Consider the following 15,348-nt stretch of genomic DNA (forward strand, 5'->3'; position numbering starts at 1 on the left):
GCTATAACACTGATTTTACATCAAGATGGAAGTGAGGGGTCAGAGTAAAACAGGGCAAGTTCTTTTCAAATAAAGAAGGAACATTATAAGCTCTTCAAGCCTCGTCAGCTGATCAATCCTGTTTTGCCAGCAATTCATTACCTTAAATTAATATCTTTACCTATCAAAAATTCATCAATTCCAGTTTTGACATTTCCAATTGATCCCTGACATCAGCAGCAGTTTGAGTGCGGCTGCGTTATGACTTAATAGGTGAGGAGTCCCATGTTTAGGACTAATGATAACAAGAGATCAGATCTCACCATGCAGATAGAATTTTAAACGAACAAAAGTAAATTAAATCAAATTAAAAATCTGGTGTCAGTCATGGTGAAAATGATTGGATTGTTGTAAAAATGCATCTGGTTCGCTAACATGCTTTGAGAAGGGAACCTGCCCTCCCACCTGGTCTGGTGACTCCAGACCCGTGTTACTAAGGAGAACATTTCACTGCCTTCTAAAATGGTCTCACTCAACACTTTGTTGTATCAAAACTGCAACAGAAAGGAAATAAAACCAGATCAAGCAACAACCACGACATCAGGCATAACAAAGGTACTCACAGCCAACCCCCAGCGTGCTACTCACTAACATCAAGGGGAGTTTGCTGGAACTGGGAGCAATGTTCCAAACACCAGGCAAACAACATCCTAACCTGGCCACACTCGAAGCTGTGGTCAACATCTGGAGGAGGTGGTCCCAGGCAGAGTGTGCCTCCATCGGGTCAAACATGGACAGAGAAACCTCCTGCTGACCTCCTCCCATCTCTCTCAAGGAAATAGGAGCAGGTGTAAGCCACCTGGACTTCAAACCTGCCTCGATATTCAATATGATCACAGCTGATCTATCCCAGGCCTCAACTCCCCCACTGTGCCAGGTCCCCATAACCCTCAATGCTCCGATCTTTCAGAAATGATCTACCTCTACTTTAAACATGTCTAACCATCCAGCCTCCTCAACTCTTTGGGGCAGAGAATGCCAGAGATTCACTGCACTCTGCAGATGAAATTTCTATGTACCTTAGTTTTAAATGATCAGCCCCTTATCTTGAAACTATGTCCTCTCATTTGGGACTTTCCCACTAGTGGAAACATCTCAACATCTCACTGTTATGACCTCCTAAGATCTCATATGTTTCAGTAAGATCATCCCTCATTCTTCTAAACTCCAAAGAATACAGACACAACCTCTTGATAGGACAATCCTCTCACCCCAGGAATTGGCCTGGTAAATCTCCTGCCTCCAATGCTATTATACTGTATCCTTTCTTACATAGAACATAGAACAGTACAGCACAGGAACAAGCCCTTTGGCCCATGATGTTGTAACGAGCTAACTAAGCAAATGACACCTAATTAACTAATCCTTTCTACTTGCACATGACCCATATCCCTCCATTCTCTGCACATTCATGTGCCTATCTAAGAGCCTCTTAAACACCTGTATCGCATCTGCCTCCACCACCACCCCTGGCAACACACTCCAGGCACCCACCGCTCTGTGTAACAGACTTGCCCCGCACATCTCCTTTGAACTTTCCTCCTCTCACCTCTCATCTTAGGTAAGGGAACTGATGAAGAATCAGTCCCCTCAATAGTGAAAGCAAATGGAAGAAGCACAGACACTGGTGGGGACACAGAGGACACACATATTGAAGCCTCCCCTCCAGAATCATCTCTGGGCTTCAATATGCCCCATCATGTGCGGCTCGGTGCACCACCACCGCTGTTCCAGATGTTGTCTCTGGTGGGTGGTGGAATCAGCACAAAGAAACCTTTGACATTGCCCTCTTCACTTCACCAACAGCAGATGCATCTGTCTGTCACAATCCTGGCAGCAGTGAACGCCACACAACTGCCCGTGGAGAAAAGACCTGTCTTCACATTGAAGACACCCTCCACCATCTTGTGTGGCATTGCTGCTGTGTTAAACGGGATAAATTCAGAAAGCATCCAACAGCTGGATACACCAAGCAACGGCATAGAAACCGTGCTGAAAACTTGTCTCTAACCAGTCTGTTTCAGTAAAGTCACAAGATGGGCAACTGCTGGAGAATGTGGAAATTTGCCTGGATAACTGAACTCTGTACAAAGCAGCACAAATCCAGACCAGTTACCATCTCCTCTCAGTCAACAGCGAAGTAATGGGAGATGTTGTCCACAGCGCCATTGTTCTCCAAAGACTTGTACACAACAAGATCTGTGGGGTGAAAATCCGGCAGTAACATTCACGCCACAAAAGTGCCGAGCAATGACCATCTCCAACAAAAGAGGGTCTGAGCACCTGACCTTGACATTCAATAGCATGACCATTACTGAGCTTTCCACCATCAACATCAGAAAATCATCTCACCAGCCATATAAAAATTGTAGCTACAAGAGCACATCAGCGGCAAGTGACCCACCTCCTGACATCCCAAAACCTTTCCACCTTCTACAGGGCACAAGTTGGGAGTGTGATGGAATATTCTCCACTTGCCTGGATGAGGACACTCCAACACCTATCAAGAAACCATTCAGGTCCAATCATCCAACTCACCTGGCACCCAATAAACCTCTCTAAACATTCATTCCCTCCACCACCGGCTCACAGTGGCTGCAGTGTGTACTGGCTACAAAGTGCACTGCAGTTTCTCACCCAGGATACCCCAACATAATCTCCCAAACCCATGACCCTACCACCAAGGAGAAGAGCAGACCGTACATGGGAACAGCACCACCTGCAGATTCGCCTCCAAGTCCTTACACCGTTGCTGTGACGTGCAAGATTCCCAGGAGAGCAGTAACTCACCCGCCCCCCAATCCCGTGATGTCTACAACCAAAAAGGACAAGAGCTTCAGATACAGGGGAACACCTCAATGTCACACACATCCTTACTTGAAAATATATCACCGGTCCTTCATTGTTGCTGGGTCCTAGCAAAATGAAGGAGTTCCTTCACCAGAAGGATCACCACTGCTGGCACCACCCTCCCTGGCAATTAATGAGGGACAATAAATACTGGCCTTGCCAGCGATGCTTATACCCTAAGAGTGAATATAAAAATGACAGGGTATTTTCTGGTATCATTGCTGAGAAGCCTAGACCTACTTTCAAGGTTTATTAGATGCCTTGGCAACTTCCTGCTACTGGCTGTACCAGTTACTGTCTAACGTCGCCTTCAACACATGTAGGCTACCTTTCCCTTCATCCATCACTTTCAGACATGGTGAAAAGCCGAGGTCCCAGTACAGATTGCCAGGGACCCCACTCATCACATCTTGTCATTTTGATGATGCAACCATTTTCCATACATCCCAACTAATTCCTGATTCAGGTAAATTGGTTGCCTCCACTGCAATGTGTTAAATGAGGAATGGGATGCTATTTGGTGCCCAGTCCCTCTCCTGCAGTGATCATTATGTCCTCAGAAAAAGTAAACAAGTTTGATATGATGTGATGCTTTGATCCACGCTGGCTCTCTCTGTCTCTGTCTCTCTCTGTCTCTGTCTTTCTCTCTCTCTCTCTGTCTCTCCCTCTTTCTCTCCCTCTCCCTGTCTCTCTCTCTCCCTCTCCCTGTCTCCCTGAGCAGATCCCAGGAACTTGTCACAGTCGATGTCTGATTCCTTGTTAACCTCTCCTCCTCGAGTAAGGCTTGCCAAGAGCTCACACCAAGTGAGTGAGCTTTGGATGTTATTGGTTAGATTGTTAATCCTGAGACAGGCTGAATCCTATTGATGAAGTTTGGGATTTGGCTGATTGGAGACATTGGGTGTTTCTGGGAGTAGAGGTTTGATGGGGGCAGAAGCAAAGGCTCAGGAGAGGAGCATGGATGATGCAGTGGAAGCTCAGGACTGAGTCAGAGATTACAATTCCACTGGGCAACTGTGTATTTGATGTATAAACCAGATACCAGTCTTAAGCACGATGAAACGATTTGCAAAGTTTCCCTATGGTATGAGAGAGACCATACATTTTATCAGTGAGGTAAAACTGACATGAACAATGCATCAAGTGTCTCCACCCCAGGACGGATGTGGTCAGCTGCCCCAGTTGATTGGATGCTCCTTACCTTGTCAGAATATATTGACATGCGTGTCGTCAAGCCAATCACTGGGATTCGGTAGAAGCCAGCAGTGTAGGACACTGGCGTTGGCGTGAGGTGGTCACTAGGACCTGGTGGGTGACTCACCAATATCGCATACACCTAGAAATAGAATCACACAAAGGGATGAGAAATACATGGGAACTGAGTCCTCCTCCTCTCCTCGAGGCCTCATTAACCTGGAGGGCCCAGAGCCCAGTCAGTACAACGAATCATTTCCCATCCAACACACCTCTCATACTTCCAACCACAAGACTACTTCTCACATTCCTTCCTCCCAGGCAGCCAGCCTCTCTCCCCCTCCTACCCCACACTGCAGGTAATCTTACCCCCTCCAGGCAAGTAATGGCAACTCTTCCCCTGCTCCCTGTGGCTGTGTAGTAGGGAAGCCAGCTAACCAGTCGAGGCCAATGTTTAGATTCCACATGTCTATTCAAACCTCCCGCATATCCGCCAGCCCCATCGCCCATGAAATTAAATCACTTTAAATGTGTAAATGTTATTGATTCCAACAACCATCTGCCCTCCTCCCACAACAGGAGGAAGAGTTCAACACTTCCCAGCACAGTCTGTGTGAAGAGAGTCCTCTATAAGTTCCAATCTGCTCCATCAGTGACTGCCCTGTTCCGGATTCTCCCACAAGTGGAAGCTGTTTCTCCAGAGCCAGTTTTGATAATTTGAAGACCTCAATCAGGGAACCCACACTTCCATTTTCTAGAGAGTGTATCCTCAGCCAACTTGATATTTCCCAATGGATGCATCCACCAGTTCCTGAAAATCATTTCTGCGTCTCCCGGCACCTGTCCACTATAACATGGGAGTGGTCTAACAAGGGGCTGGATCGATACCTTGGGACGGGTCTGAACAGGGGTGTCATAAAACCCATGGAAATAGTTAACCAGAGGCCATGTTGACATCATATGATTTGTCTACACAAGGCCATGTTAATATGATGGGAGTGGTCTAACCAGAGGCTATATAAACACTGTGGGATTGGTCTAACAAAAAGCCACTTAGATATTGTGGGACTGGTCTGACCAGGAGCTGTATAAATACTGTGGGTGTGTTCTAACTATGGGCTACATAAGTACTGTGAGAGTGGTCCAACCAGAGGTCACGTATATCCAGTGAGATTGGTCCAAGCAGAGGTCATATAAGTTGAATGCTGACAATCCCCAGGGTCCAATTGTCTGCATCCCAGAGTACTTCAGGACTGGGCCCTATAAATAGTGATGTATTGCTGGTCATTGTCCAACATTCATTAGACTCTCGATGAGTTTCTATGGATTGGAGGTTAGCTAATATAACCCACTGTGGTAAAACACCGATAATCAGGCAGACTCAGGACTGGCAGATTTTCCAGACTATTGATGTTGTTTCTATTGATACCCCAACACACTCTTTTTTGAAGATGTTGCACAGTATTGTAATAAATGTGAGCCAGGTAAGTTTAAAGGGAGTGTAGGAACCAAGGAACTAGTTAGTTAAAGGGGAGTGCAGCAAACATCACCTGGTGAGCCACATGCCGTACCAATAGGGTTTTCGAATAGTCAGATTATCAGAGTTTTACTGTGTTTATGAAAGGAGGAAAACATGAGCTATATACCAGTTAGCCTGACATCGGTGGCGAGTCCATTATAAAAGATGCAGTAGCGTAGTACTGGGAGATGAAGGACAGGATCAATGTCAACAAAGGGAAATCATGCTTGACAAACCACTGGGATTTTTTGAGAACGTAACTCGCGGAATGGATGAAGGGGAACCAGCGGATGGGGTGTATTTAAGATGCAGGTTTTCAATAAGGCCCATGTAAAAGATTAGCATGCAAAATGAAGGGACATGGGATTGGGCTGGGATTAGTGATGTGGACAGAGGACTCTTGTCGACAGGAAACATAGAGTGGAAATAAACAGGTCTTTATCTGAGTGGCAGGCTGTGACGAGTGGGATATCACAGGGATCACTGCTGGGACCCCTGCCACTCACAATTCATGATTTGGATGAGGGAACTAGATGTAATATCTCAGAGTGTACACATGACACAAAGATGGGTGTGAGTGTGGGGTGTGAAGGTGATACAGAGGAGCTCTAATGTGGTTTGGACAGGTTGAGTGAGTGGGCAAATGAATGGGCAGATGCAGGATGATGTGGATAAATGTGACGTTATCCACTTTGGTGTTAATAACAGAAAGACATTATTATCTGAACAGTGAGAGATTGGGAAAGGGGAAGGTGCCGCAAGAACTGTCTGACCTTGTGCATCAGCTGATGAAAGTAGGTATGCAGGTGCAGCGAGCAATTAACAGGCAAATTGTATGTTGACCTTCATATCGAGACGATTTGAGTATAGATGCCAGGATGTTTTGCTGTACAGGGCCTGGCAAGTCTGTACCCGAGTACAGTGTGCAGTACAGAGCCTTGGTGAGTCTGTACCTGAGTACTGTGTGCCATACAGGGCCTTGGTGAGTCAGGGCCTTGGTGAATCTGGGCCTTACTGAGTCTGGGCCTTACTGAGTCTGGGCCTGAGTACTGTGTGTAGTACAGAGCCTTGGTGAGTCTGGGCCTTGGTGAGTCTGGGCCTTGGTGAGTCTGGGCCTGACTACTGTGTGCAGTTATTGTTTCCCTATCTGAGGAAGGATGCTCTTACTGTGGAGGGAGGGCAGTGAAGGTTCACCAGACTGATTCCTGGGACAGCAGGTCTGACTTATGAGGAGGGATTGGGTCAATTAGGTTTATATTCCCTATATCCAGGACCAGGAGTCACAGTCTGGAGAAAAGGGGGAAGCTATTTAAGACTGAGATGAGAGAAATTTCCATCTCCCAGAAAACAGTTGAAGCCAAATCATTAAATAAATTCAAATAAATTCAAGAAAGGGTTAGATATTGTTCTATGGTCAAGGAGATCAAGTGACACAGGGAGAGAGCAGGAACAGGGTTTGGATGATCAGCCATTGTGGTATCTCCATGGCAGACCAGGTTCAAAGGACCAAGTGGCCCACTCCTGCTCCCTCTGTTTCTACATTTCTAAGTGTCACGGGAACGGTTTGGTCCACATATTCTGGAAAGCATAACAGCAGAGAACCTGCAAAACTGGGAGGCAAAGGAGCAAATCACCCATCTGTAGGGGGAGTTAAAGGGCAGGTGCCGTCATCTACACTTGGGGTAAACGGTTGCCCTGCCTGTACTGGGGATAAAAGGGCAGGTGCCCCACTGATATGGGGTAAACAGATATATGGGAGGGGGATAAACAGACAGGTTCCCAACCTACATAGGAGTTAAATGGACAGGTACCTCACCTATATGAGGAGGGTAAACATACAGGTACCCTACCTATATGGGTAGGTAGGTGCGTAGGTACCTCACCTATAGGGGACTAGACAGACAGGCCCCACCTATATGGGGGTAAATGGGGAGATGCCCCACCTACATGGGGGTCAATAGGGAGATGCCCCACCTACATGGGGGTCAATAGGGAGATGCCCCACCTACATGGGGGTCAATGGGGAGATGCCCCATCTATGTGGAGGTAAATGGGGAGATGCCCCACCTGTGGGAGTAAATGGGGAGATGCCCCACCTATATGGGGGCAAATGGGGAGATGCCCCACCTGTGGGAGTAAAGGGGATGCCCCACCTATATGGGGGTAAATGGAGAGATGCCCCACCTACATGGGGGTAAATGGAGAGATGCCCCATCTATGTGGAGGTAAATGGGGAGATGCCCCACCTGTGGGAGTAAATGGGGAGATGCCCCACCTATATGGGGGTAAATGGGGAGATGCCCCACCTGTGGGAGTAAAGGGAGATGTCCCACCTATGTGGGAGTAAATGGGATGCCCCACCTATATGGGGGTAAATGGAGAGATGCCCCACCTACATGGGGGTAAATGGAGAGATTCCCCACCTGTGGGAGTAAATGGGGAGATGTCCCACCTATATGGGGGTAAATGAGCAGGTGACCCAGCTGCACAGCAGGTCAGATACAGATTGGCAGATCACCTGCAGGAGTGACGCTGTGCTTGCGGCCATCTTCACTTTATTCTTGCCCCTCCCACTCTGACCTCCCTGCCCTCAATCCCTGCTCCACTACAGTGAAGCTCAGTCTAAAGGAAGAACATCACCTCAACAGGTCCCAGAGGCAGCACAGACCAACCATTCCGGTTTCCACGCCTCCACACCCATCTCTTGCTCCTTTCCAGGTGCCACTGCTCTCCTCTTTTGCACCGCTGCCTCTTCCCTCTCCTGATTCCCCGTCCCTCATCACAGGCCTCCTCTCCTGCCCAATCCCTCCTACCCGACTCTCTTTCTCAATTCTGATCAGAAATCATTGACCTGAAGCACTCACTGATTGCAGAAGCGTAGAGAACCATAGAGACACACAGCAGAGACACAGGACCTTCGCGCCCCACCCCAACCTCCCAATCCACTATCAACGACCAATTTACATGAATCCTACATTAATCCCATATTTTTTGTATTCTTCCCACATTCCCAACAACTCCCCTGGATTCTACCACTCACCTCCACGCTAAATTTACGGTGATCAATTAACCTATCAACCTGCACATATTTGGGCTGTGGGTGGAAACCAGAGAACCCGGAGGAAACGCAGGCTGTCAGGGAGATGATGCAAACTCCAAGTCGTCAGCCCTCCAGGTCAGGATTGAACCTGGGTCTCTGGCATCGGGAGACCATTGCATCACTGTGTCACCCAAAATTTTCTCCATACTTGCCGCCTGACCAGCTGGATATTCCACTGAATCTTGCTTTTATTTGAAGACATAGAACATAGAACACTACAGCACAGTACAGGCCCTTCAGCCCACAATGTTGTGCCGACATTATATCCTCCTCTAAGATCTATCTAACCCTTCCCTCCCACATAGCCCTCTATTTCTCTATCATTCATGTGTCTATCTAAGAGTCTCTTAAATGTCCCTAATGTATCTGTCCCCACAATCTCTGCAGGCAGTGTGTCTCATGCACCCACCATTCTCTGTGTAAAAAACTTACCCCTGACATCCCCCTTATACCTTCCTCCAATCACCTTAAAATTATGCCCCCTCATGTTAGCCATTGTCGCACTGAGAAAAAGTCTCTGACTGTCCATTCGATCTATGCCTCTTATCATCCTGTACATCTTAAGATGTTAGAGATCAAAAGGAAAATGGATGTCAAAAGGTGAGCAGACAGTGGCTGAGTTTGGCTCTAGTCTTAGGTCCAGTATTAGGTATTAGGATGAGTTTCAGTGGGGCGGGGGGCGGTGGGAGGTGAGGCACTGGAAACATGAACTGTGATGGGACATCAGTTGGGGTACTGAGTTTAGAAGCTGAGGTATTTTGTTGCAGTTGTACAAGGTATTGGTGAGGTCACATTGTGTCCAGTTTTGGTCACCCTGCTATTGGAAAGATGCCATTAAGCTGGAAAGAGTGAAGAAGAGATTTACGAGGATGTTGCCAGGACTTGAGGGACTGAGGTATGGAGAGAGGTTGAGCGGGCTAGGACTTTATTCATTGGTGCGTAGGAGAATGAGGGGTGATCTTATAGAGGGTATAAAATCACGAGGAGCACAGATAGGGTGAATGCACACACTCTTTTTCCCAGGGCTGGGGAATCAAGAACTAGAGGGCATAGGTTTAAGGTGAGAGGGGAGAGATTTAATAGGAACATGAGCGGCAACATTTTTTTCCACCTAGAGGGTGGTCAGTATATGGAATGAGCTTCCAAAGGAAGTGGTTGAGGCAGGTACATTAACAACACTTAAAAGACACTTGGACAGGTGCATAGATAGGAAAGGTTTAGAGGGATATGGGCCAAACACAGGCAAATGGGACTGGCTTACATGGGTGTCTTGATCAGCATGGATGAGTTGGGCCGAAGGGCCTGTTTCCATGCTGTATGACTCTATGTGAAGGAAGAGTTAGAGTGGAGGGGATATAATTCATCAGGTAGATTGTGCATGAGGAGGGAAGTAGAGGTGGACGGCAGGGCAAGGGTTAGCCTTATTAAGGAAGATACAGTACCAGAGGGTTGTGATGGGAGACAAAGAGGCCAAATGGAGGGTTTCCAATGAGCTAGAACAGCCCTTGCTTGTCCTTGGGTCTGTGATGCTGTGCATTAGTTTAAATAGGGAGGTCTTGATTCTATCAACGGCACAAACTAAGTTATAGCGATATCAATTACCCTGACGGCTCAGATTTCAGATGTTTAAGAAAAGTGCAGTAAAACTAGTTGTAATATGATTTGCTTAAAGTAGTGTTTAATCAAAGTGCATTAGGTTATTATTACTGTCAGCTGGGAGTATCTTACAATGGGAAATGCAGAGTCGGAAAGAAAGGAGGAGAATGACTTGCCAAAATGTCCATGACACACACTTAGAGCTTAGCCCCTCCTCTGTGAACCAGCCCTCCCTTCATCCACTATACAGAGAAAGATCAATACAAGAACTGGCCTCCTCCCAATCAACTGCCCTGGAGACTCAATTGCAGTGAAACTAAAGATCAACTCTCAACATGTAAACCCCATCCTCCCTGGGTCTGCTCTCCCAAGAACAGACACAGTCAAATTCCCACCACAGCAAGCAGTCTAGCTGTTCTCACCACTGTTTCTGGGACACATTGTTAAAACTCCCCATGTCTGGCCTTTTGTCTTGGAAGGTCACTTCGCCAGCACTTTTGGGAAATGAACTGGCACATGGCAGTGGAAATGGGCAGCTTGTCAGTCAGAGTTGGAAAAGAGAAGCTCTAGAGAAGTCCCCGTCAGATACTGCCAAGGGGCATTTCCAACGTTCCCTGCTTCCATTTTAGATACCACACGGTTCTCTACATCACAGTTCCACCATCCAGCACTGGGAGTGTGTGGCAAAGGAAGGATGAAGAGGAAACAATGCTGAACTGGGGAATAGAGCACACAACAGCTGCCAGAAATCGTAAATAAAAAGGGAACGGTGGAAATACCCAGCATTTGTTAGCTCTGAGATAAACTGGAAAATCTGGTTATCTGAACTTGTTGAGTTCAACGTTGGGAAGGACGGAGAGATCGGAGGGATTGCCTGGAGACCAGAGGGAATGAATGATGCAGATGGTGCTGGAACTGGCAGTGGGAGGTTTGGTTGGCTGCAGCTGATCTGTCTCCAGGAGGTGTAAGTAGAGGGAAAATGAATGAGAAGGGAGAAAAAAATACCGGAATCGTGAGTCACAAACACTGCAACTGGTGGAAATCTTCCAAACTTCCAATGTGATGTTCATCCACATTGATCCAGAGCCCCAGTTCCCCTTGTTCACTCCCGGAGCAGGCAGACTCCTCCTTATGCTGTTTCCTTGAAGCCATGTTACTTAAAGGGCCAATCCCTCACAAGCAACAGTCTTTGCCAAGTTGATCCTCAGCACCCTCCAGCCTCAATGCCTCATGGTCGCACTCAGCCTTCCTTGTCCTTCACAGGCAGTCCCCATCTTGGAGACATGACACTGGCCGCGGGCAGCCAAGGGAGCATGTGGAAGAAGGCATGGAAGGTCTCGTCACTGAAGACCTTATTCATCCAGGGTTCACAGAGACCCACACCCATATCTACACTTCCTGAAGGAATAATGTTGATGCAGGTTATGTTGCAACAAGTCCTCACTGAGATCCTGCAAACTCCTGCACAAGCTCTCAAGGCTGTGCTCACAGTTGTAGGCAGGTCCCAGTCACCCTCTGCTTCTTTGCCTCAGGACCATTCCAGGGTACTGACGCTGATCTCAGCCACATCTCAGTTTGCTGCTCCCAGCTCTATGGGGGTGAGGAGAGAGGGGGAAACCACTAGTCAAAATGCCTGAGGCACCCGTTCCACCTAGCACCTGATCCCAGCCCCACTGAGGTGTGAGGTGCCAGGAGAGGCGGCAGAAGTTTGAGAATCGCCAGCACAAGGGGCCATAGTCCTGCGTGGCTGCTCGCTGAGAGACAGCAAGGGGTGAAGGCAGGGAATGCTCAGCAGGCTGGGTAGCTTCTGTGGAGACAGTCAACATTTCAGGTCAATGGCCCTTCATCAGAACTGGAAGGAGTTAGAAAGGAGGCATGCTTTAAGCCGTAGAGATGGGGAAGGACGGAGAGATCGGAGGGATTGTCTGGAGACCAGAGGGAATGAATGATGCAGATGGTGCTGGAACTGGCAGTGGGAGGTTTGGTTGGCTGCAGCTGATCTGTCTCCAGGAGGTGTAAGTAGAGGGAAAATGAATGAGAAGGGAGAAAAAAATACCAGAATCATGAGTCACAAACTCTGCAACTGGTGGAAATCATCGAGAAACAAAGGGCTGCAGACGCTGGAATATCCAGATGAAAAACACGATGATGCTGGAGGAACTCAGCAGGCCAGGCAGCATCCGTGGAGAAAAGCAGGTGGTCAACGTCCTGGAGAAGGGTCCCGACCCGAAATATTGACCGCCTGCTTTTCTCCACGGATGCCTCCTGGCCTGCTGAGTTCCTCCAGCGTCACAGTGTCTTTCCTCAGGGTGGCAATCTTCATTCAAAGCTCAGAATGTGGTCTCCTCCACATCGAGAAGACCAGACATGGTTTGGGGGACCATTTTGCGGAACACTCACTGGGTTCACAAGGGCAACCCTGAGCTTCCAGGTTGCCTTCCCCACCCCACTCCCACTCTGTCCTCCCTGTTTCCACTGTCTGTGTGACACTTCACACAGACCCAGTGCCACCTCACCACACCTCAGCACTTTCCAACCCTCTGATCTGAGCAGTAACCTCAGTGACGTCTCCCATCGGTTGTAAACATCATCTGCAAATTCACTTCCAGCTCACCTGTACCTTTGTTCACCCCCTTTGGACTCAAAAGTGATAAACCAGATTACTTACTAAAGAACAAAAGTTGAAAGCAGTGGAAACACTCAGGGACTTAGGATTCCACATACAACTATCTCAAAACGTTACCACATGTACAGAAAATATTCACAAGTCAACAGAAAGTTGACCTTTATATCACCAGGACTGGAGTTCCAAGTGTTGGATGTCACCCACAGAGCCCTGGTAAGCCCACACCCGGAACACTGGGAGTGCCTCTGGAGCCCATGAAATAGGGAAGATAAATTGGAGAAAGAGGAGTAGGTTTAACAAAATGATACCTGAACTCCAGAGGTTAAATTAGGAGAGATTACAAAACTTGGGTTGTATTCTCTGGTATCTAGAAGGTTAATGGTGATTTACGAAGTTTTCAAGCTATCAAGGGGAACTATTAGGGTTGACGGAGAGAGAAGCTGTTTCCATTTGTTGGAGAGTCTAAAAATCAGAGCATTCAGGAGTGAAGTCAGGATACACTCCACACGCAGAGGACAAGAGAGGTTGGTAGCTCCTTTCTGCAAACAATCATTGATTCAAGGTCAGTTGTCAATTTTAAATTGTAGGATCAATTGGCTGCTGTAAACTGCATCTTTGTATATGTGGGTGGCAGATGTATCTGGGGAGTTAATGGCCGTGAGAGAATGGGTTACAGGGAAGTACATGGGGGAATGAAATTGCCATTGGAATGGAAGCCAGCACAGGCTAGATGGGCCAAATGATTCCCTTCTAAGTCATAAGAAAATATGACAAAAGCAAATCTGAGAGGAATAGCTCTCCATGAATGGGGGAACATGCACCAGGGGTCAAAAAGCCTTTTCAACCCTTTCTCCAGTGTTGCCCCACCACCTCCCCCACCCACCCCACTCAACACCAATGTTAGCAGCAGTAATCCATCCTCCCTCCTAACAAACACATTGTCTAATGATTCCAGCTTTCATGGATTGTTCCATCTTATCTGTCCCACCAGTGTCAGTAAATAGTTAACGACAGCTAGGACTAATAAATGCTGCACATTGCTATTCAACAATAGAAAATGCTTCTGGTTAATAGTCAGTACTAAAAAAAATGTTGCACGTTAGTATTCAATAATAGTAAATCATGCTAGTTAATAGTCAGCACTAGAAAATACCATCAACCACTACTCGATAATGGTGTATATTGTTATTAATGATTAGTAGAGAAAATGCTGCAGATTCATATTCTAAATTAGTAAGCATTGCTAGTTAATAGTGCCAGAAATTTTGCCAACTAGTCCTTGATAATAGTATATATTATTATTAATAATAAGCACCAGAAAGTGCTGCAGGTTAGTATTCCATAACAGTAGATCTGGCTAGTTAATAGAAAATGTTGCTGATTTACTATTAGGTAACAGTGGATATTGTTGGTTAATTGAAAATGTCGCTGATTAGTATTCGGTAACAGTAGATGTTGGTTAATAGAAAATGTCGCTGATTAGTATTTGGTAATAGATATTGTTAGTTAATAGAAAATGTTGCTGATTAGTATTCGGAAACAGGAGATATTGCTGGTTAATAGAAAACGTCGCCGATTAGTATTCGATAACAGTAAATTGTGGTGGTTAATCATCCGAAGCGGTTGTAAGTGGCGGTGGTTAATGAGCAGAAGGGCACGGTTGGGGGCAGCGGGTAGTGGTGGGCGCTGCTGGTTACCTGGCTGCTGATGAGATCCTCGCACACTGCCAGGGCCATCTGGATGGCGTTGGGCTTGTGTGTGACGGCCGTGGCGTTGAGCTGGATCCTCAGGGCGCCGTGCTTGCGGTTGGCCAGAGCCACCGCCTCCCTGAAGATGTTCTCCGTCTTCTTGGTGCTGAGCACGGCGCCGATGTTCACCACTCTGGGCGCGGCGCCGGCTCCGGCCGGGAGCAGGGCGGCGGCGAGGAGCAGCGGGAGGAGGCTCCTCATCGTGCGGCTGCCCGGGGCCCCGGACCACGCTGGCAGCCGAGGCGAGCGATGCTCCGCGACCGCCGGCCGCCTCTCAGCTGCCAGGGATGCTCTCCCTCCCCGGCTCCCGCTTGCTGCAATGCCGCATCCAGCCGCCGTCTGATTGGTGCTGCCGATGGTGCAGAGGTCCGCCTTACCATTGGTTCCAGCCGTGCCAGACCTTGCCCACCTCCCGTACCATTGGCTTGGCATTCCCACTCCCAGAGCTCACTCCCTCTCGTCTGGTTGCCATGGTACTTTCCGCCGAGGTACCCAGACCGGGCTTCTTATTTCACCCTCAGATGGGCTTCCAACATCGAACGCAGTCTCCTTCCACCGCTGTCCCGTCTCATCGGTCACCTCCGGATAACTATTCCATTACCTCTCATCTCCCAACTCCACTGAATTAAACCCATCCAAGCTCTGCAGCCCCAATATTCATACCAGTAACTGGTCT

The 15,348-nt window shown here is 47.8% G+C and overlaps 1 protein-coding gene across 6 annotated transcripts in view; it reads right to left on the minus strand.

Annotated features, from left to right (window-relative positions):
* Positions 1-15,144, minus strand: part of LOC127581956 (glutamate receptor ionotropic, NMDA 1) — a 103,563-nt gene extending 88,419 nt beyond the window's left edge. For 3 of the 6 annotated variants that reach the window (XM_052036751.1, XM_052036749.1, XM_052036747.1), the window contains exons 1-2: positions 14,622-15,143; positions 4,091-4,225 (exon numbers count right to left, since the gene is read on the minus strand). In XM_052036751.1, the coding sequence (XP_051892711.1) occupies positions 4,091-4,225; positions 14,622-15,104 (618 nt within the window). In that variant the 5' untranslated portion in view covers positions 15,105-15,143. Of the gene's footprint in view, positions 1-4,090; positions 4,226-14,621 lie in introns of all 6 variants that reach the window. The other 3 variants (XM_052036750.1, XM_052036748.1, XM_052036752.1) reach the window with 2 other exon arrangements.
* Between the last annotated feature and the right edge of the window lie 204 nt (positions 15,145-15,348).

This window comes from Pristis pectinata, chromosome 23, assembly GCF_009764475.1.
Source record: "Pristis pectinata isolate sPriPec2 chromosome 23, sPriPec2.1.pri, whole genome shotgun sequence".
NCBI lineage: Eukaryota > Metazoa > Chordata > Chondrichthyes > Rhinopristiformes > Pristidae > Pristis > Pristis pectinata.